Below are 23816 nucleotides of genomic sequence, written 5' to 3' on the forward strand. Positions count from 1 at the left end.
ACTTGGGGAAACAGGATGATTGGGATAAAGGAAGGTTGGATAGGGGAGCACGGAAGCACAATTCTTAGTTAAGGGAGCCACCTTAGGGTTGGCAAGAGACTTGAACCTAGACTTGAACCAAGGCGATGTCCCCAGTTAGTTCCTTGGGCAGATGAGGATAGGGAACCTGAAATGACCCTATCCTATAGCAATACTGACAAATATCTTGCATATCACCATAGAACCTTCATCTGGTGATGGATGGAGATAGAGACAGAGACCCACACTGGAGCACTGGACTGAGCTCCCAAGGTCCCAATGAGGAGCAGAAGGAGGGAGAACATGAGCAAGGAAGTCAGGACCACGAGGGGTGCACCCTCCCACTGAGACAGTGGGGCTGATCTATTGGGAGCTCACCAAGGCCAGCTGGACTGTGACTGAAAAAGAATGGCCAATTTTTGTTTGTCTTTTTAAGAGCACTCTTACTCTGTTGCCCAGGCTGTTTTTAGGTTCCAGTGCTCCCTCCACCTCACACTCACAGACTCACGGGTCCCCCACCTCCGACTCCAGAGAAGCAGGGAGTAGGCGCACCTACTGCTACCACAGCTGAAGTGGCTTTTCATGAGCTCTCGTTGTTTCTAAAATTCTCTTTCCACTTACATTAATTTATGTGTGTGGGCATATGAGTGCCTCAGCGTGTGGAGATCAGAGAAGAGCTTTGGGAGCTGGTTCTTGGCTTCCATCATGTGGATCCGAGGATTGACTCAGCAGCAACACCTTCACTAGCTGAGCCATCTGCTCGTCCCAACCAGTGGTGGTTGGTTATCTAGATGCAAACCACCATGCTCAGTGTGGGCTTCACTGCTGCTTTCTGCCCTGTACTGGCTGCTGTATTTTACTTGATGCTTATAGAACTTGCTCCTGCTTGGTCACCAGACAGCAATTAACTTAAAGCAGTACAGACCATGGAGTCGTAGAGAAAGGGACTATAATTTGATGGCAGTTAAAATAATCTTACGTTGTATCTATCTCTATTCTGTACCAAAATATTGAGACAAATTACTATTACAATAACTCAACCATAGAAAAGCAAATTATTTTTGTGTTCTTTTTATACAAATGTCTTTGTGTTTTTTATATAAATTCTTATCATTTAGTATATTTTATTAGAATCTTGTCTCCCACTTCATCCCTTTTTTATTTATTTATTTATTTATTTTTACTTCATCCCTTTTTTAAAGGGAACTTTATCGGTGCAGTCACCATTATTATCTTTGGTGTTTGGTTGGTTGGTTGGTTGGTTGAATGACTGTGCATTGTGCATTGTGGCTCTATTGTATTTGATTAATGATTGTGTACTGTAACACATTTATGACCTCCTCTGTTGTCTGCCATTCTAATACTCTTCTAAATATAATTTGTACGTATTTTGTGGATTTTTAAAAATTATTTTCTTTAAATTTTGACTCCTAAGGGGAAAAAAAGTGTGGGCTGGAGATGCAGCTCAGTTGCAGAGCACAGACTTGGCATGTGCAGAGCTACATGGGTTGAAGCCCCAGTTCAAAAAGACAAAAGGAAGAAAAGGCAACTGTTAAGTTAAAGTTTGTTTCTAAGAGCTGAGCTAATTCCCAGCAGCACCAGCTGTCCGTTAGTGGTAGGCTTTGAAGCCTGCCGCTATTTCCTGTGTTCCCTGTTCTATTGTGTTTCTTGCGCTCACAAAGCAGTGTGATTTTCTTTAGCTGTATCATGTTTGTACTCTTTTTTCCATCCACGTTCCTTAGTGCCTTTACAGTTCTGCTAAGTATGCTATATGATATCGCAGTTGGTTTTATCTGTAATTTCTCGTGAATTTCTTTCTCAGTATTTGGCTTTCATAAGCCTGTCTATCTTCCCTACTGTGCTTCTGTTTCTTATGAGTTCATAGATGGATAACCTTTCATTTAGATTTCTGTATTATCTTCTTACTTTAACTTGTTAGACTCTTGTTGTTCCATCTTGCTCTGTGTGTGTTGTTCAGGCTGGTCACAAACTCACTGTGTAGCCCAGGCTGGCCTTGAGTTCACATACCCCTGACTTAAGATCTGGAATCACAGGGACATTCTTCTATGCCTAGCTATGCCTAGCTTTACTTTTAAATTCTTAACTTGGTTACCTAAAGTTTAAATTGACTTGTAGCATAAACTGTGACTCAAGACAACTTCCTTCATGTTGTTAAGTGGTGTTTTAAATGCATTAACAGAATGACTTATGCCTACAATCCCAGAAATCTGAGGATTGCTGTAAATTTAGGTTAACCTGGGCTTTGCAGCAAGACAGCATCTCAAAAAAATTAAAGAGAGTATTCTGTTTTTTATTAATTGGTTTTCCTACTCCTGGTTACCACATTTTTTTTTAGTTATAAAAGTTATGATGCTATACTTCTCAGATTATATTATCTCATTGATCAGATTTGTTTTGTTTTGCAACATTTTAATTGCTAGTTTTTCCATAATCTGTTCTTGTATTTGTTGGTAAAGTAGCCATCATCTTTTGCTAAATATTTTGAATTAGTTGGGGGAATACAAATTATAAATGTAGCGTATGTGACCAATATCTATCTTATTCTTTCTCTTCTGTTTTTATTCAGGTACATTGGACACAACTACCTGGGAATATCCAGATGTCTGCAAACATTATTTTGGCTCCTTTGGGCAATGGTCAAGTCTCCTTTTTTCCTTAGTGTCTCTCATTGGAGCAATGATAGTTTATTGGGTACTTATGTCTAATTTTCTTTTTAATACTGGAAAGTTTATTTTCAGTAAGTATCGATATATTCTTTAACAAAGTTACCCTCAAATATCATTGTAATATTTTAGTTCTAGCCTTGCATTTTTATATGTAAAGTATATATAATCCCGGGTAATGCGCTTGATTCAGCTTTTCTATACTTAAGATGTCAAATATCATATGTATAAGCATTAATTTTTTTACATAAATAATGGATTTCATTCTGACATTTTCATAATGTATTTTTTATCATATTCCTTTCTTGTTATGTTTTCTTGTTCCCTTCTACTCTCTTTAGCACCCTTCCTCTTTCCACTAGTTCCCTTCTATTTTTATGTCTTTTTGTTTTTTGGTCACCCAGTGAGTTTCGTTAGGGTTGCTTTCACGAACATGGGTGAAAATTGGTTTACTGAAGCACATGCACTTGAGCAGTGTCTGCACCACTGACAGAGATGTCTCTCCCTCCCCATCAATGGTTAGCTGCATATATATATTGTTTGTTTTTGTTTTGTTTTTCTTTGCTTTGAATCAAGGTCCTTGAGTCTTTTATATACATTTTAGAATCAACTAACTTGTCAAATTCTAGAGCAATATAATTAGATTTTGAATGAAGTAGCATTGAATTTTTCAGTCAACATACCATAATTATTACTATTAGGCTATTGGCTTAGGATTAATAGGAATTGCATTAGATTTATTGTTGTGGAAAAAAACTGTGCCAGGATATTGAGCATTTCTATCCACGATCATAGCATAGTTTAAGTTTCTGTTTAATGTCTCTTAAATTTTTCTTGGTAAAAGTATTATCTACTTGTGAACACTTTTCTTGATACCTTAATTTGGTTTTGTAAATGTATTTTCAATTTAATATACAATACATACTTTTTGTTATTAAAAAATTTAAACATGTAGAAAATAAACAGAACAACATAAGGAATCCATGTTGGGTGGTGGTGGCACACACCTTAAATCCCAGCATTCAGGACGCAGAGACAAAGAGATCTCTGAGTTTGAGGCCAGCCTGGGCTACAGAGTGAGTTCCAAGAGAGCCAGGACTGTTACACAGAGATACCCTGTCTTGAAAAAACAGCAACAAAAAAACAAAACAAAAAAAACCCAACTAAGGAAACAGAATCTACATGTTCCTGTCACTTAGCCTTATCAGCTGTCAACATTGTACTGGTCTAGAATAGTCTGTACCAGGATTTTCTAACTCTCCCAGTTTAAGAAAAATTAATACTCCTTGGGAACACTTTTTAGTCATTTTATTCTAACTGTCCGTCCAATGAAGTTTTAATACCACAGAAATCCCTTTTACAAAGTGTTTATCTACCTGTACATGTTTTTAAAAAGTTTTTTTCTCCCCTCAGGAATGAACTTTTCTTCTTAGTAATATCACATTCATTGAGAAACCATGGGCTATGCTGTGTCCCTCACTGCTCTAATTCAAATATTGTTATAGCTATAATTTTTTTTGTATAAAGCATGACCCTGTCTCAAAACAAACAGACCGACCACACTGTTTACCCATCCTCATACTCACATGCATGCTGTGGCATTGACGGCACACGCCTTCATCTTTTGTACTTCCTTCCATCTAGCTCAGCAGTTCTTACGGGAGTGATGATTACTATACAGCCGTAGCTTTGTAAGAGTGTGTACTGTTCCTTATGAAAATGTTAGGTGATTTTCCAAATAGGCTTGGCCATGTACGGTTGTTGAGAACTTTACAGAAAATGTAGCTGTGCTGCTATAAATTAATTTAAGTATAGGGAAAATTTGTATCTATCTTCTTTGCAGACCTTTTAAGTATCATTGATTCGATCTTTCAAGTAGCTTCCTTTTTAAGCCCTGGATTTTGTAAATGCTTCCATATGGGCCTATGAAGTAAATAACATTACCATTCTAGTAGGCAAAGAAAACTAAAAATGAAACTGTGTAACTAAGAAATAGTCTGGGGTCAGTATACTCAACAATATTATATACAGTAAATAACCGTTTTTATGAACAGAAGACCTTAGGTGGTGATGGGACCTGACATGGTTCATTCCTTGTGTAACTGTCTTTGTCTTTTAGATTTCATTCACCACATTAATGACACTGACACTATACTGAGAACCAATGACAGCAACCCTGGTAAGTAGTGTGGAATTCAGTTTGTTTCCTTGTCCCCAATCCTCCTCCCAAAACGATTTGAAAATAGAATGCATAACTCCAAGTTAGGTAAATGGTTGGGGAAAAATTGTTCTTATATTCCTGGGTCGCTATACAATTATTGGTGGTAGGTTTCAAAATAGATTTATTTTGAAAATAAATGCTTGAGTGTGATTTGGCGGTAGTGCGTCTGCATGGCATGTGGGAAGCACTGGTTCGAGCCTTGGCACCATAAAGGAATAAGACTAAAAAGAGCATGGAAATGCGCCCGTGAGATGCTCAGAGGGTGACAGGCCAACAGCCTGAGCTTGGCCCCTGGACCCCAGGGCTGAAGGAGGAATTGCTCGACTATGGCCTGTAAATGCACAACAGACAAGTTACAAATAAACAAATGCTAAGAGAGAAGAAGAGGTGAAGACAGAGAGAGGACAATCTCTTTGTCCAGACTCCCGGTTCTCAGAGGTTAACAGACTCTTAGGCTGCCGGAAGTGGGGTAACTGAATCATTTTGGATTGTTAAACTCCAAATTCTTCAGTTTTTCACTGGTGATCGGGGATTTCTGCTTTTAATTCCCTAACACATAGATTTTTTTTCTTATTAAAAAAGAAAAAAAGGGGGTCAGTGAAATGGCTCAATAAGCAAATGCATTTTACCACCACACCTGATGACCTGAGTGCAGTCCCAAGACCTACATGGTAGAAGGAGCGAACGGACTCTGACATGTTGTCCTCTGACCTCTGCACATGTGCCGTGATGAACACACACACAAATAATAAAGCTAATCAAAGTTTTAAGAGAAAAAGCCTGTTATTTGGCCTTTGTATGGTCATTACTACCATACAAAGATATGATATGGTAGTGACTATACCTGCATGGTACGTCTCATATTACTGAGGTGACCATAAGCCCAATGTTTTCTGCCCAACAATCGGGCTAAGGAACATTTTATGGGACTTTATGGGATCTTTCTCTTGTTCCTAATACAAGGGTATGCTACCTCAAAAGTGTTTTTTTCTTATTCCCTTTCACTGTTTATATTCAGTTGGAAGATTCCTAAGGCTCCTCTATAACCCTTTCCAGAAGTTGGTGTAACAGCTGAGCAGGCGCAGCCCTGGGCACAGTGACTCTCTGGCCTGGGTCGTCCGATCTCTGACGTGGCATTTGTTTGCCTTTGCAGTGATTTGTCCAAGCGCTGGGAGCAGTGGCCATCCTGACAACAGCTCCATGGCTTTCTACAATGACACACAAGTCCAGCAGTTTGAGAAGTGGTGGAATAAGTCCAAGACAGTGCCGTTGTACCTCATAGGGCTCCTCCTGCCACTGCTCAATTTCAAGTCTCCTTCGTTTTTTTCCAAATTTAACATCCTAGGTAAGGTACTACTTTGTGGAACTTCAGCAGTGTGAGTGGGGAGAGCGTCGCCTCCCCAGCTGTTCAGATCTACTTAGTTTGTTCATTCATGTGATACTTTGATTTTGCTTTTTGTTTTTCTATAAAGTTTGGCACAGAAAAATGGACACGACCGTTTCAGGTGCCTTTTGCCCTTTCAGGGTTGGTTTTCTTGATATGAATTACTCGGTTTCCCATTCTAACCTTCTTGAATAACTCACTTCCCGTGCAAGTACAGCTAGAGGAAATAGACTGAGGAGGAGACATCAAAACGGCTACTATAAGAATCCTTAGTTTTAAAGTGTGAAAACATAGGAACTTCCTGTGTTCTATTTACATAGCGAGGCGTGGTAACACAACCACTAATAGTAAGCACCTGGAAGACAAAGGCAGGAACTGGAGTTCAAGGTCATCCCTGGCTACTGAGATTAAGGGGGTAGAGGGTAACTGCACAGAATTGTCATCTAACTTTAAACCTAAGAGATCATTTTACAACTAAGGCTTTTAGTCATTCATTCATTCATTCATATAGTCTTGGAGATCAAATCCAATGCTTTAAAAACAAACAAAAAGACAAGCAGGGCCTTGTGCTTTCTGGGCAGCCTGCTCTACTGCTGACCGCCACTCCAGCCCTAGGTTGGCTTCTTATTCTGCATTTGTGCCCTTCCTGAGTTTTTGTTTCCTAGCACAGTGGCCTCCAAAAGGAATAGACCTCTGTGCATGTCTCCTGTCTTGCAGAAATCTTCAAAGGAATATTTTGACCCTACTTAATGACGAAAAGACCTTCAGTGGAAGCTCAGATCTGGTTAACTAAAGGAAATCTGGAGATAGCTCTTACAGAGACTTGTTGGACTCGGCCTGTAGGATTTTACCTCCCTTCTGAAGCTCTCCAGTAGGCAGCTGCAGTGCACAACAATCAGATTCTCCATCATATCAAGGAACTAGGAGGAACAACATCAAAATGTAGCCAGGTTCCCAGGAGATGAAAGGAAGGGGTAAAGATAGGTCTCTCCAGCCTGTCTCCCTCAGAGCAGGACGCTGTACGGCAGCAGGAGCATGGAGAGAAGGAACTGTTACATAAGCTCAGCGTCCTGTCTTCATCTTTCTGAATCAGCTAATCTCTAAACCCACAGTCCGGTTTATAGAGCTCTTTGTGGTTTCCTGACTCGCTGCAGACTTTCCAGTGGAACAAGTCTTTCACAAGCATGTGAACTTACAGGAGGTTTGCTCAGCGAGACCTCGTGGTCCTCAGACTTCCAACCAGGCTTCAGGATGTTCTGCTGTTGTCCTTCCTCAGAGCAGTAGCCTAGGGGCCTTCAGGAGCAGGTCTGATTGACCTCCACAAAGACTGCATCTCCTTCCTCAGAAGAAGGGATCTGGGTAGAGATGTAGCTGACCAAGTGAGCACTTGCCTAGTAGTGTACAAACAAGGCGCTGAGTTTTATCCCCAATACTACAAAAATACTACAAAAAAAAAAACCCATTTTTTAATTAAAAGATAACAGTCCTCTGCCAGGCGGTGGTGGCACACGCCTTTAATCCCAGCACTCCGGAGGCAGAGGCAGGCGGATCTCTGAGTTCGAGGCCTGCCTGGTCTACAAGAGCTAGTTCCAGGACAGGAACCAAAAAGCTACCAAGAAACCTTGTCTCAAAAATCCAAAAAAAAAAAAAAGATAACAGTCCTCTAATGTCTACACCGCTCACAGTTCTGTGTGGCAGAGCCTCCTGGAGCTGCTAACTCTAATGTCTACACCGCTCACAGTTCTGTGTGGCAGAGCCTCCCGGAGATGCTAGCTCATTTGTTCACCTTTCTCGGATGTTTGCTATTTTTATCTCTTTACTTCAAATTAACTTGGCAGACTTTTCCAGTGTGTTGGGCATCTCCCAATACCTAAAACAAAATAAGTTGGTTTCATGTTTTCTTCTCTTGTAAAACTGACTTTTATAATAGATTCTGCTTGTTGCTGTCACTGAATTCCTAAGTTAACTAAGCAGTTCCCAGTTGGTGAGCAGGCGTGAGGTTCCTTAGGCTTACTACCTAATATTTTGATTTACTTTCTGATAACTCACAAGGATTAATTTATTAATTTATTATTATTTAGAGTATAGCTGGTTTTTTTTAAATAAGATTAACAAGGATAATTTCTCCAGTCCTGATTTTTAAAGCAGTCTGTAGGATATACAAAGATGATCAGTAGTTTCTGGTTTGTTTGTCTGTCCCTTACAGGCACAGTATCCGTCCTCTATTTGATTGTCCTTGTTACCTTGAAGGCTATTCGCTTAGGATTCCATCTGGAATTTCACTGGTTTGTGCCAACAGAATTCTTTGTACCAGGTGAGTCTGTCAAAATAAGAAATAATTGAATAACAATAATGTGTTCTTTAATTCCTATGAAATATTAGTCTAAAACAGGTAATACAAGGTTAATTGATTGCCCTCACCTGCCAATTCCAGCATTTGGGAGGCTGAAACAGAGGACTACCTTGAGTTCTAGGCCAGCCTGGGCCATAGAGTGAGAGACTACCTCAGAAAAACAAGAATGAGTAAATAAAACAAAACAGGATTATATTTGCTATTTCTGGCAACGAGGGATAACCGGGGCTCTATCATTTTTGAATTGACATTTGAAGTCCATTTAATTTATAATGCACTTGAAAAATGAAGAACTTCTTCTCTAGACTTTTCTAAGGAACATTTGCTTAGACTATCAGAGATGTGGAGCATTGTTATGCATGTTGGTAATACTGCTCATTAGAACCTGACTGGGCATGGGATACATGCTTTCTGTACTCAGGAGGCAGAGGCAGGTAGGATTGCTGTGAGTTCCAGGCCAGACCCTGTGTCAGAGAGAGAGAGAGAGAGAGAGGTCATTGTTGCCCTTATGGGCTTTTCTGTAATTTTATTGTTTTTCAGGTTAAGATTATGGTTATTAAATGGGTTTTCGCACCTGTCTCATAGCTCCTCCTGATTATAATGTGGCAATTTAGTTAATTTAGTTTCACCCAAATTTAAAATCTATAGGAATTTTTAAAAAGCACCAATAAGACAATGAATAAATGACTGAATTTCACTAAATAAGAAGATAGATTAAAAAGTGACCGTTACTGTGTTGGCCTCGGAAATCTGGGGAATGCATGTTTCCTGAACACCGTGCTACAGCGTTTGAGCCGCAGAAGGCCTCTGTGGTACTTTAGTCTTCAAAGGGACTTCCGGCAAGAGATGCCCGGAGAAGGCCGAGCGCAGGAGCTCACAGAAGCCTTTGCAGACGTAGGTGCCGTATGGTACCCTGACTCCTGTGAAACTATGAATCCTACTCCATTCCGGAGTCTTCCATAAACACATTGCCTCCTTCTCTGGATACAGCCAGCAGGATGCCCAAGAGTTCTGAAAGCTCCCCATGCAGCGGTTGACCCTTGAAACCAGCCGATGAGGCCGCTGGGCACCACCAATCCCAGTCAGTGGTCCAGTTCCCTCTCCACCTCTCTGGGGAGGGTTCTGCGTGAAGAACCTGAATTAAGTGATAATGACTGAGCCAACTTGAATGTGGAAGTGCTCCCTGGAGCAAGCAGACAGCAAGATTGCGGCCTATTTGTGGGATAGTTGAAAAGTTGCCTCAAGTGCCCGGCCTGTGGGTATCACACCTTCAAGGTTTTCTGTGAACTGTCCAAGAAAGGATTTGCTGGGGCAAAATGTCGCTGAGGGAGTTTCAGCGTTTTCACCAAGGAAGAAAAGCTAGAGGCAGGACTAGCTCTGATCAATGCCGCAGAAACACAAGCACTAAAAAGTTGACAGTGCGAAGATCCCCGGGGAGTGACTGTTACAAAAATATCTTGAAACTAATATTGAGAAATAGTGCTCGATTCCATTGTTGGTTTAGAAAGACTGCTTTCCTTCTATTCTTCAGTCATTAAGAAGCCTAAAATTTCAAGTCACCATTGAGTGTCTGGTCTTCCTGATTCTCGTAGTTGGAGCTATTTAGTTCCTATTTCTTTGTTATAACCTTCCTAGATTTTCAAGATGTATTGAGTAGGTAGTCACTGAAAATTGTTGATTATGTTACCATGGCTACTTTTTTCAGAACATTTGACTTTTTTAGCTTTGATTTTCCAAAGCCCTGAGCCTTGAAAGGGCATTTTTCTTTCCAAGATTATGTGGTGGTGCACACCTTGAATCCCAGGGATTCAAGGAGACTAGGGAGACTGAGGCAGCTGGATCTCTTTGAGTTTCAGAACAGCCAGAATAGAAGAGACCCTGTCTCAAAAAAAAGACAAAAAAGAAAGAAAGAAAGAAAGAGAGAGAGAGAGAAAGAAAGAAAGAAAGAAAGAAGAAAAAACAGTATTGAATTTTCCCAATGATTGGCAAAAATAGTCCAGGATATTGTTTTTTAACGTTGTGTCTATTGTGATTTATTAAGCATTAGTGAGGAAAGTTTCTACTAATGCTAATAAACTAAAAATAGATACCTAATGGGGCAAAGGACTCAAATTTGATTTCAGCACCTTCACAGAGTCACCAAGCACCGACCTGTAACTCCAGCTTCAAGGGACCAGTGTTCTGTGGGTGCCTGTACTCACGTGCACACACTGACACACAGGCACAATGGCACATAATTAAACAGAAACAGAAAAGAAGAAATTCTTAAGTAGGTGGGAAATCATTCATTTTCCATTATCCAATTTTATATGGAATGAAGGGGAAATAATGAAGATTAAACAAGGCACATTTTCTATTAGGAGTCTAAAATTACTACATTGTGATTAAAGACTGTGTGAAGAATGAAATGTGTCCTGAGTGTTTTCTGAGAGGCTAATTAAAAACTCAGAGAACATTGGAGAGGATAAGCCTTTACTGTCCTCATGAAAAGTCACACCATCTTACAAATCCGATTGATCTTTATGTGTTCTTGTTTCTTCTACAATTACGTATTACATGTGTTTCCTTACGCACCTACCACAGCATGTGTGTGGAGGAGATCCCAGGACAGCATTTGAAAATCAATTCTCTCCTTCAGCCTGTGGACTACTGGTTGTCTTTGGGTTTTTACTGCTGCAATGAATATCACGACCAAAAAAGCAGGTCGGGGAGGAAAGAGTTTATTCACATACATTTCCACATCACTCTGCATCATCAAAGATGGTCAGGAAAGGAACTCGAGCAGGGCAGGAACCTGGAGGCAGGAGCTGATGCAGAAGCCATGGAGGAATGCTGCTTACTGGCTTGCTTCCCCTGGCTTGCTCAGCTTGCTTTCTTAGAGAACCTAGGACCACCAGTCCAGGGATGGCACCAACCTCCATGTACTGGGGCCTCTCTCATCAATCACTAAGAAAAATGCCTTACAGCTGGATCTTGTGGAGACATTTTCTCAACTGAGCCTCCTTCCTCTCTGATGACTCTAGCTTGTGTCAAGTTGACATAAAACCAGCCGGTGCATTGGGTATGGAACTCAGGCTGTCAGTCTTAGCAAGAGTCTTTCCTCACCTGATGACCATCTCTCTTGCAAAGACTTTTATCCCCTAAGTAATGCCATGCAACCAACTTGCTTTCTGTATTGTCTGTACGGTGACCAATCCTAATTTTATATTTCCAGCTGAGATCCCTCATCATTCTCGTGTCCATCTCACACCTTCTCTTTCTCTACTTCGATGTCTATGGATGTGTTAAGCTCAGATGGGCAAAGACCAAATACTTGTTATATTCATTTCAGTGTCCATCCCTATCCCTAACATGCTTGACTTGCTCTTCTCTGAGCCTCCTTCACCTTAAAAGAGAAGCTGTAGTTTCGGGTGTTCTGGTCAACACTGAATAGTTTTTGACCATTCTCCATCCACACCCAATCCAGCTGCAGAGTGCATCTGTTTTTTAAAACAGTTAAGAATCTAACTTCTTATCATCTCCACTGAAAAGAACTTTGTCAAGCTATTAATCTCTTGCCTGGATTATTATAGTGCCCCCCCAGTTAATTTTGTCTCCCCCAACCTAAGCTATTCTACACCCAGCAGCTAGAGTTATACTTGTAAAACAACCCAAGCTAGTGTGGTGGTGCATGCTTGTGGTGCCGGCCCTTAAGGGATCTGGATTTAAGGCCAGCCTGAACTACATAGTAAGACCTGTCTTAATGCAAAAACAAAACAAAGCTCAAACCAGAACCCACAGAACTCTTTAAAGATTTCCCATTTCATTAAGAATGATGGCTTCTTTATCATAGTCCTTGGATCCATTCTGACCTGACTCATAATCCCCACTGCTTTCCCTCTTGCTCACCAACTCCAAGCACACTGGCCTCCTTGCTGTTGTATGACAATGCTGAGCACACTCCCTTCTTGTCATTCACTGTTCCCTGTGTATGAGGTTCCCTGTTCTCTCGGATGCACAGATAGATGGTCAGTGTGGTTATGCAAGATCTTCTCTGACAACCTACCCACCTCCAGGCTGCTTGAGACTTTTTCTTAAAGCTCTTATCAGTACTAGCCTTATAGCAAGCATCTGTGATGTCTGTTAGTAATTCCTGATTCTACTGTATCTAGGCTGAGCAAGGTATCCATCCAAAGAGAATAGGTTCCAAAAAAGCCAGTGCAAGCAGTAGGAATAAATCCTGGTGCCACTGCCCGTGGCCCCTCAGTCTTTTTCAGCCATGCAACTGTCACCCACATTCAGAGGGACTAGTGTGGACCTATGCTGGTTTCTTCCCTGTCCAGGTGGAGTTGGTGAGCTCCCATTAGCTCAGGTGAACTGTTTCAGTGGGTGAATCCATCATGGTCTTGACCTTTTTGCTCATATTCTCATTCCTGGACTTTGGGAGCTCAGTCCAGTGCTCTGATGCAGGTCTCTACCTCTGTTTCCATCAGTTGCTGGATGAAGGTTCTAAGGTCATACTTCAGATATTTACCAGTCTGACTACAGAGCAAGGCCAGTTCAGGCACCTCTCCTCTATTGCTTAGGGTCTTAACTGGGGTCATCCTTGTGGATTCCTGGGAATTTCTCTAGTGCCAGTTTCTTGCTAGCCCCGTAATGGCTCCCTTAATCAAAATATCTCTTTCTTTGCTCTCATCTCTGTCCTTCCTCCATCTCGACTATCCCATTCTCTCAAGTTCTTCTCCCCCTCCCCTTCTCCCTTTGTCTTCCCCTTCTGCTCTCCCTATCCCCCCATCTCTATGCTCCCAATTTTATCAGGTAGTCTTGTCTATTTCCCCTTTCCAAGTAGATCTATGTATGTTTTTCTTAGGGTTCACCTTGTTAAGTAGCTTCTTTAGGATTATGGACTCAATATCCTTTGCTTTACAGCTAGTATCCACTTATGAGTGAGTACATACCATGTTCATCTTTCTGGGTCTGGGTTATCTCACTCAGGATTTTTTTTTCTCGTTCCATCCATTTGCACGCAAATTTCAAGATGTCGTTGTTTTTTACCACTGAGTAGTACTCCATTGTGTAAATGTACTGCATTTTCTTTATCCATTCTTCGACTGAGGGGCTAGATTGTTTTCAGGTTCTGGCTATTACAAATAATGCTGCTATGAACATCGTTGTACAAATGTCCTTGTAGTATGATTGAGCATCTTTTGGGTGTATGCCCAAGAGTGGTATTGTTGGGTCCTGAGGTAGGATGATTTCCAATTTTCTGAGAAACCACCATACTGATTTCCAGAGTGGTTGTACAAATTTGCATTCCCACCAGCAATAGAGAAGTGTTCCCCTTACTCCACATCCTCTCCGGCATAGGCTATCATTGGTGTTTTTCATCTTAGCCATTCTGACTGGTGTAAGATGGTATCTTAGAGTTGTTTTGATTTGCATTTTCCTGATGGCTAAGGATGTTGAACATTTCCTTAAGTGTCTTTCAGCCATTTGAGATTTATCTGTTGAGAATTCTGTTTAGTTCTGTACACCATTTTTTTAATTGGGTTATTTGTAATTTTGATGTATAATTTCTTGAGTTCTTTATATATTTTGGAGATCAGTCCTCTGTCTGATGTGGGGTTCCCTTTCAGTAGGCTGCCTTTTTGTTTTATTGACTGTGTCCTTTTCTTTAGAGAAGCTTCTCAGTTTCAGGAGATCCCATTTATTTATTGTTGCTCTCAGTGTCTGTGCTACTGGTGTTATATTTAGGAAGTGGTCTCCTGTGCCCATGCATTGAAGGCTGCTCCCCACTTTCTCTTTTATCGGGTTCAGTGTGGCTGGATTTATATTGAGGTCTTTAATCCATTTGGATTTGTGTTTTGTGCATAAGGATAGATATGGATCTATTTTCATTCTTCTACATGTTGACATCCTATTATGTCAGCACCATTTGTTGAAGATGCTTTCATTTTTTCCATAGTATAATTTAGCTTCTTTGTCATAAATAGGTGTGTGGATTAATATCTGGGTCTTCAGTTTGATTCCATTGGTCAACCTCTCTGTTTTTATGCCAATACTAAGCTGTTTTCATTGCTGTAGCTCTATAATAGAGCTTGATTTCAGGAATTGTGATGCCTCTAGAAGTTCCTTTATTGTACAGGACTGGGTCTTTGTTTGTACAGGATTTTTCTATCCTGGGTCTTTTGTTTTTTCATATGAAGTTGAATATTATTCTTTCAGGGTCTATGAAGAATTATGTTGGGATTTTGATGGGGACTGCATTGAATCTATAGATTACTTTTGGTAGGATTGCCATTTTTATGTTGATCCTACCTGTCCAAGAGCATGAGAGATCTTTTCTGGTGTCTTCTTCAATTTCTTTCTTCAAAGACTTAAAGTTCTTATCGAACAGGTCTTTCCCTTCTTTAGTTAGTGTTACCCCAAGATATTTTGTGTTATTTGTGACTGTTGTGAGGGGTGATGTTTCTCTGATTTCTTTTTCAGCTTATCATTTGTGTATAAGAGAGCTACTGATTTTTTTGAGTTGATCTTGTATCCTGCCACATTACTGAAGGTATTTATCAGCTCTAGAAGATTCCTAGTAGAGTTTTTGGAGTTACTTATGTATACTATCATGTCATCTGCAAATAACAAAAGTTTGACTTCTTCCTTTCCAATTTGAATCTCCTTGGTTTCCCTTTGTTGTCTTGCTGCTCTATCCAGAACTTCAAGAACTATCACGAAAAGATATGGAGAGAGTGGTGGGACTTGGAGTAGCGGGCTGTGGGAAGTGCAAAACTTTTTCGGTGTGTTGTACAGACTGAGCAGGAAGAGTTTGCAATTCCTGAATAAAGTTTGAGGAGGAAGTAGTATTAACTAGATAACTAAGGAACTAAAAAGAAAAAATTATTTTTTCCAGAAAAATGGATCAATGAAAAGTTTTTATATAAAAGGAAATTAATCACAGTACAGTACATGGCTTACTATGAATTCAATCACAATCATCAAATTAAAAACTTGATTTTTCAAATCCAAACTGAAAACTCTGTTTGGCACTTCTGATCCCCATGTTGAGTATAAGCATGCACCAACCACCACAGCTGGTTTATTCAGTGCTGATGACCAAATCCAGTTCTGTCTTCATCCTTGGCAGGCACTTTAGTGACTGAACCACACCCCCAAAATTGTTCAACTTTTAAGAGTTTTTGTTTGGTTGGGTTTCGGGGGAGTAGACAGGATTTCATGTCGCCTAGGCTGTCCTACTATATACTGTGTAACCAAGGCTAGCCTCCAATTCTTGCTTTTCCTGTGTTTGCCTCCACAGTGCTAAGACCATAGGTGTGTGCCACCATGGCAGGCTAACTTTTAACAATTAGTACACTGAAAACTGCAATTAAGATGACATTTCTGAGCCAAGTGTACTGACTCATACCTGTAGGAGCACTCAGAAGGCTGAGTCAGAGAAATTGTCACATGTTAGAGGTCAGCCTGGGCTACATAGTGAGACTGCCTTAGTTAAGGTTTCTGTTGTAAAAAGACACCATAACCATGGCATCACGTTAGGTGGCACAACTTAATATAGGAGACCTCAAAGCCTACCCCACAGTGACACACTTCCTCCAACAAGGCCACACCTCCTAACAGTGCCACTCCTTTTGGGGCCATTTTCTTTCAAACCACCACAGACACCTATCTCAAAAAAAAAAGTCCTCATAATTCTTTGAAACTGACTTCAAGGAGACTTTAGATTCTAATTTACTCTGTATGGGGGGTGCACACACACACACACACACGCATGCACGTACATACATACGCACCACACAAAGGCCAGCGATTACATCAGGTGTTTTCCTCAATTAACTTCCGACCCTTTGTGAATTGCTTGTCTTCTTTAATTATAATAGAATAATCATGCCACAAATGTTATATCCTTTGAAAAGGCATGTTAAGCATATTTCCCCATCATATGAAAAAGAGAGGCGGGGAGAGAGTGTTTATAACTTCATTACTCATAATTGCTAAAAGTGGAAGCAACCCAATGTCTGTCCCTGGTGAGTATATAAAGTATGATGAATCAATATGGTGGAATATTATCCAACACTAGAAGGGAACAAAGTACTGTGGTTATGATCACACAAATCTGAATATGCTAAAAAAATTAAGTTTATGCCTTACATGAGTAAAACATGTGAATTATATTTTAACAACACTGAAAAATCTCAGTTCTTAAAAGAATTGCTCAAAAGGTATTTGTGTCAATCAATTAGTGCAAAAGCCTTAATTGAAAAGGGCCAAGTTCATCAGCTGTCTTAAAGAGGTTGATTGCTGTGAGATGGAAAAGGTCAATCAAAGAGAAAATTAATAATCTCAACTCCAAAAGCAGTTTTAAATAGAATTTTGTTCATATTGGTGGCTGGGAATCCTTCAGTTCTGGCAATAGTGTTCCTGCTACATGGCACACGATGTTGTATAAAACATGCCCTCCAAGAGATCCAGTTGAGCAGTAAGACAATTGATGCAGTAACAATCATAAATAAAGAGGTGCCCAGGGGACAGTAGAGTACAGAGGGATTGCACATCCAAGAGGAGGCAGGGAAGTGATCTCAGAGGATCTATTAAAGGCCGAAAGGAGATCGCTAAGTGAGAAGTTGGAGAATTCTCAGTGGTATGCCATGTACAGTTAAGGCCTGAAGTAACATGACTCACTTAGGAAATTATGAGAATTTGAATGGCTCGATTGAAAGAATACTTGTTGAAAAAATGGTAGGAAGTACTAAAAAACAAGAACTGGACTGAAAAGTCTTCTCTTTTAAGCTAAATATAACTCTAAAGGCCAGTTATGACTCTCCCCTCCTCCTCCCACACTTGCAAGATAGGCTTTTATGTCCTTAGAAGGCCAGTGGCGAGAAGGAAGAATAGTCCTACAGTGCTCTGCTTGGAAACAGAATTTGTAGGGAGGCTGCCATGATGAAATGCTGCCCACAAAAGGATGAGGTCAGGAGTGCCTTCCCTCCTCCCAGTCACTCTCGGTCAACAGGGGAAACACTGTCAGAACCTTTCGGGCTGGGGTCCCGCTGCTCATCCAGGGCTTGCTTGCGAGAGGCCTTGGATTTGGTCCTCAACACTGCATAAAACTGAATATGGTGGCACACGCCTCCAACTGCAGAGAGGTAGATACAGGAGGATCATGAAGTTCAAGGTCATTCTCAAGTACATCGTGGGGTTTGAGGCAAGCCTAGGCTACGTGAGATCCCATCTCAAAACAAAAAGAACCTTAGGATCTAGCATAAACAGCACAGAGAACTGAAATCTTGATAGTAAGTGATCCAGGGCTCAAATCCCATCGACCCCAGTCAAATCCCTCCAATCCCATTTTCTCATACACTTCCAACTGGATCAGTTTCAGTTCCCCAGTAAGCAGGTACCAGAATAGTCAGAAGAGCAGGACATGTATAAGAGCAAATTTAAATTAAAGGATTCTGCAAATTAAATGATTAGGAGCAGGACTAAGCCTGGTTGGGATATGTAGGAGGGAAGAGAAGAAAAAGAAATGGATTCAACAGAAGTAAATTCAGAAAGTCCTGGCCAGCCACTACGGCCTTCAATGCAAATATTGCCTCTAGAACAAATGTGCCCAAACACTAATACACCGCAAGCTCAGGGTGAGCTAGTAGCTGTCCAGTGGAAATATGACTGGTATAGGATCAGGGCAGCAGACATCGGACGGCTGCAGCCAGAAGCCATCAGCTAGCAACCTTGCTTAGGTCTCGCTTGAAGGGAGATGGCATGTTGTCCTTCCACGGTATATGTCAGAGTACTTTAATATACATAGAAATGAAAGTAACCCTAGGCCAAACTAATGTCAGTTTTGCTAATGTGGATAGGATCATTTAATTTGTTTTCTTACAGCTTCTAACCTGTTATTATATCCAGAGATGTTGATGGGGCAGGGCAGCCTTTGCGATAGGATCTCCCTTTGGCCCAGGCCAATCAGGAATTTGCTAAACAGCCCAGCCTGGCCCCAGACTCAGCCTCCCAAGTGCTAAGATTATAGACATGAACCACTATGATTGGTGATTTCTCTTTCCTACTTAGCTGCTTTACTTTGGATCCCCCCAGCTAAAGAGTTCCTCAGTTATTCCTCTGTTAAAAATATCAGCAAGTAAATCCATCTGCACATGATTTTGTCATCATTTTCAAAAATAGTGCTTTTGTCATCGTTATGTGTAATGCCGTTGTTAACTAGCGGTGATCTCAGTTTATTGGGTGTATTAGAAAGATTAACAATAAAAAAAAAGATTTTCAAAAACTAACAGGAAGAATTTGCCTATATTGTGAGTTGCATTCACAGATTAAAAAAATATAAATGAAAGCTGACAGACAGGAAACATCATAGCAAACAGAATAAGCCAGGCATAGTGATTCATGCCTGTAACCTCAGTATTGAACTCAGGAGGCTGAGACAGTGAGAAAAAGCAAGCAGAAAGGAAGCAAAACCATATACTTTTATTGGCCTTGCCTTCTGATTTTCTTTAGAGCTGGCGGTTGATTCTTAGTGGCCACACTTCCTTTCCTGACACAGCGCGGCGAAGGGCCAGTAGACCTTTGCTGCGGTTCTGATCTTTACCCCAAGCTGTCCCTGAGATGGCTCTCCACTTTGCCACTTGCTTTGCCTAGACCTACCAATACTGCTAAGTAGATTGTAGCCTGGTTCTACGTTAGCTAATCGTTTCATTTCCTTATTACCTGCCTCCAAACAGTGGTTCTAGATAGAATACTATTTTTTAAATAACTGTATTTATTATAGATAATTAAATGGCTATATTTAAAATAAACCCTGTCAACCAGAGATAGCCATTGTTATCAACGTCTTTTCTTGAGCACATCATGTACAGCTGTTTATGTGTATTTTAAAAAACAAAAGCAAATTAGACTTGACATGCTGCTTGACTCCAACATTTGTCCTGGTGTTAAATCTCAACAGCATACTTTTTAAATACTGTATCCCACTGCAAACTGTATCTCAGTTTAACCAGGAATATTTTTATGATATGCATGTAGACTTGTCACCCAAGACTCTTACGTAGCTGTTTCTCTCCTCTGTGATTTCTTTTCCAGAGGAACTTTCCAGGCAGGCTCAGGTATTAGGAGATTGGAAGATTTTTTTAGTCCTAGACAGACCCTGAATTTAAATCTAGTTGTGGGACCTCAGCTAGGGATAACTGAGAGGAAGTCACAGAATGTACATCCTTAATTCCATTTCTTCCTCTTCCAAATGCTTTGACTAAGTGTAACGCTCACCTTGAGGGACTTCATAATTGCTTGAATATTCTTGTTCCCTGGGGCAATGATGATGATGGTAGTGATGATATAAGAGAAAACTGACGATTAGTGAATGATGATACTCATTTTCTGCTTGTCATTTTTGTTTCTTTTTCTCCTAGAGATAAGATTTGAGTTTCCACAGCTGACCGGAGTGCTCACTCTTGCTTTCTTTATCCACAATTGTATTATCACACTCTTGAAAAACAACAAGAACCAGGAAAATAATGTGAGTAGTTAACTGAGAAACTGGCCTTGACATTTCCTAAGGGTAAACTCCAACCAGTGTTTGATGCACTTTTATTTTATTTGCAATTTGTTTTTGCATCTTAATTTTTAAGATTAAATTATAGATCAGTGGTCAAGCATATGAAACTTTTAGATGATAACTCTTTTAGACTTTGCAGGCTATATGTTCTTGTTACAGCTACCCAGTCCTGCTGTTGTGGCATGAAAACAGCTACAGACAATAGATAAACAAATGGGTGGTGTAGATTTGACCCACAGACCCAGACTGCTGTAGAGAATCTCCCCCCTCTCTTTCTCTCTCTCAAAAGAGGTATAGCTAATAACACTCCAATAATAATAATAAATGAGAATAATAAAGAAGACAAGCAAAGGGGAACAAAAAATACATATGGAAAAAAAACTAAATAGCAAGCTAGTAGATTTCAACCCAGTTACATTGATAATTACACTAAATATAAATGGCCCAAGTGCTACAATGAAAATTGTCACTTCTGCTTTGAAAAATGAATTATATGGCATCATTAAGAAACTTTAAATATAAAGATATAGCTTTTGAATACTGTAAGAAACTAGAGCACCTGTGTTACTTGCATGTAAATGATAATGCCAGAGTCAATGAGGAATGATTATATTGTGATCCTTTGGACTAATTCACTAGGAAGTACCAAGGCGGCATATATAAAAATCTACATTTGAGTAAATGCCCTAATGGGAATAAGTGCACCCTGTGTGAATTAGATTTGGCCGTTTACTAAAACTATAGAAATATTACTTAGCAGTACATTTATTCTTAGTTACTCATAATTTAACATTACACATAAAGTGCTGTCTATTGATACTGTTAGATCAATATCAAGATGATATTGTTCTTCATTTGTGTTCTTTTTTTTTGCTTTCCATGTTAAGTCTGTTGGTTTTCATAAGCTTATTTATGAATGAGTCTATAAGCAAGTCGTCATGCATTGCAAAGGAAGTGATGGTCTAAATTTTAAAGTTTTTTTTTTTTAGTTTTAGTTTTCTACAACTGTTATTGTGTGTGTACAAATGTCCCATGTACGCTTAGAGGTTAGAAGTCAACTTTGGGCAGTGAGTTAGCTCTTCCATCGTGTGGGTCCTGGGGACCCAGCGGAAGTCATGAGGCTTCACAGCAAGTGCCTTACTGCTGGCCCTGCTCTACTTTTTTTTTTTTTTTTTTTTTGTAAAAAGCAGTTGTACTTTATTTGTAAGTGTTAATTACTATGAAGAAAATGAACATTTCTGAAGTGCTATGTGCCAGCAGCATCCTAACCACTCTAGATTTATGTAAATATATAGTCTTGCTTATACTGAAATTGGCTTTTATATTGGCATATATTAAGCTAAACAGATACTGTATTATTTGAGTTATCTAATAATTACACCTTTTAAGGACTTTTACTAAATAATTTAACTTAAAATGTCTAGTTAATAGTGAGATACAAAATTTAGGGGGGATTAGAGTCAGAAAATCTGAGAGTTGTGAAGACATTTGAAAGTAGAAGGCTGGGTCTTTCTCACCAGTGTTCCTGAAGCTGGACCTGAGCCCGTCTCTCCCAGGTACTTGTGAAGGGTCAGGAAGCCCTCACCAGCTGCACTGGCCAGATGGCCCAGCTTCCCAAGTTTGACGTCCCTTTCTGAACTTTTGTCACTAAATGTAACGTTATTTATGTAGCTCTAAACCATATACCATTTCTATTCCTTAAAGCACCCTTGACCAGGAAAACATTAGGGGGTTGACAATGAGCTTATCATCAAAATCCATAGTCTACGTGGGTATGTGGACTGCACGCGTCCTGACAGTTCTTGTTGGGTCAGGCCTTTGCAGAGCTTTCTGTGCAGCTTTGTTGTTGATTTAGTTACCCAGCTCTGATCTTTAAAGTGATTCAGCATGTCTTCTGTCCCATGTGCTGTTACTTTTTTCTTCTTGTCTGGGTCTGTAGATGCTTGGGTACACATCAGAAGCTTTTATGGAAAAGTTTGGGTAGATCTGTGTGGCTGTTGTCTGTCATTTTTCTTATGGAATGCTCCACAGGGTAGTATTTTCACTGTGAACAGTTCATGGAACAAGTAAACTGTGTTTGACAAACAGATGTGTTCTCAGGGTTACTTTTGACTTTATTGTAAATCTAAGTCCTTGTTCGGAGTTGACGTTTTACCTGTCCTTAGTTCTTCATCTTCCAGACGTTGCTTATTTATGAGGCAGAGTAGGGTGAAGGCTTCTTGACACAGACGTATTAGCACCTCATACTGTGCTTCTGTCTCTTTTTAAACATACTCTTTGCTTAGAGCCTTTCTCCCCAACCCCCACCTTTAAGACAGGGTCTCAGTGTAGCCCAGGGTGACCTCAAAGTCACTACGTAGCTGAGGATAACTCTGAACTCCTGATTCTCCATTATCTCCCCATTGCTGGGATTACAGAGAGCAACTATCATAGTCATTATACCGAATTTCCCAGAAGATCCCTTCTCCTACCCTTTTCTTTGAGTTAGGATTTTAGGAAGCTGCATGTTGGGTCCAGTGCAGAGATAACACGGGCTTCAAAGAATAGCAAGCCCCCAGTATGAGCAGGCTCTTCCTGGGTGGCATAGTTCCCAGATCCTGCTGGGCCTCTGCTGCTTGAAAGCAAAAGCATCGTTTTTGTTCATCAGTGCTTCTGTAGGAAAACAGACCCCCGGCTCCTGCCGGGCTGTAAGTGAGTGCTGAGCACACCTAACAGAGCTGTCCTCGCGGGCTCTCTAGTATGCTTTCATGTTCAAGTCTTTGTTACTCCTTTTTTGCCTCTCTTTTTCATTGTTAAATATGGCTTAAATACACAGAACCTAGTAAACGTTTCATCATTGTAGCTAAGTGCACACAATTTGGCACCAGAAAGACCTTGTTTGGAAGCTGGATATTGGCTTCACCAAACTCCTCACCATGTAAGTTTTGTGACTTACGCTCATCTGTGAGGAAATGGACTGCAGCTACATTAGAAGGTTTCTGAGGCCCAGATGAGATGGCAGGCCGCGCCTCGCACAGATGCTGGCATCTAGGAGTAGTTAACAGATGTGTGTTTTTATCTGTATTGAGTCCCTGCCGTCATTACCAGGGTGTTGCCTGACAAAGCACACAATGCCCAGATGGGTAAAGGGCATGGAGGAGAACCACTCGAGACAGTTTCAGGGAACAGCAGGTGCTTTTTTGCATGTGAGCGACTACTTACACAGTGGAAGCCTATGGACTGTGATTGGTTAGCACGTTACCTCGGATTGGATGGTGAGCGCTCAGAGCACCAGGGTCTCTATGGGGAGAGACACGGAGAGCGCAGGCGTGTCCACGGCCAACTACTCCAGAGTTCAGTGTGCCAACGTCTGGGGCATGGTGTGCCATGCTTCTTGTTCAGAAACACAGTGTACCAGGTAGGCTGGCTGCCAGGTCATGCCTGCATCTTATCTTACAAGTTCCTGCTATGTCCAGTGTTGTCCTAGGCATTGGGAATATAAGACAAAAGAGACACAATCATTGTCTCCAGCACCTCATAGCCCAGTGGTGTAAATCTATCTAGAGAAAAATTTATGATAAAGTAACTATTAAACTTGACTATTTTTTTTAATCTTTTTTAAT

The 23816-nt window shown here is 40.5% G+C and overlaps 1 protein-coding gene across 7 annotated transcripts in view; it reads left to right on the forward strand.

Moving 5' to 3' along the window:
• Positions 1-23816, forward strand: part of Slc38a9 (solute carrier family 38 member 9) — a 78793-nt gene that overhangs the window by 39900 nt on the left and 15077 nt on the right. For all 7 annotated transcript variants that reach the window (XR_007593664.1, XR_007593665.1, XM_050152787.1 and 4 more), the window contains 5 exons: positions 2606-2776; positions 4822-4881; positions 6077-6268; positions 8514-8621; positions 20069-20175. Coding sequence is in view for 5 of the 7 variants with exons in the window: in XM_050152787.1 (XP_050008744.1) it covers positions 2606-2776; positions 4822-4881; positions 6077-6268; positions 8514-8621; positions 20069-20175 (638 nt within the window). In the remaining 2 variants the exon portion in view is untranslated. The remainder of the gene's footprint in view (positions 1-2605; positions 2777-4821; positions 4882-6076; positions 6269-8513; positions 8622-20068; positions 20176-23816) is intronic.

Source organism: Alexandromys fortis, unplaced genomic scaffold (assembly GCF_014885135.2).
Source record: "Alexandromys fortis isolate MF-2015 unplaced genomic scaffold, M_Fortis_MF-2015_v1.1 scaffold_73, whole genome shotgun sequence".
Taxonomy (NCBI): domain Eukaryota; kingdom Metazoa; phylum Chordata; class Mammalia; order Rodentia; family Cricetidae; genus Alexandromys; species Alexandromys fortis.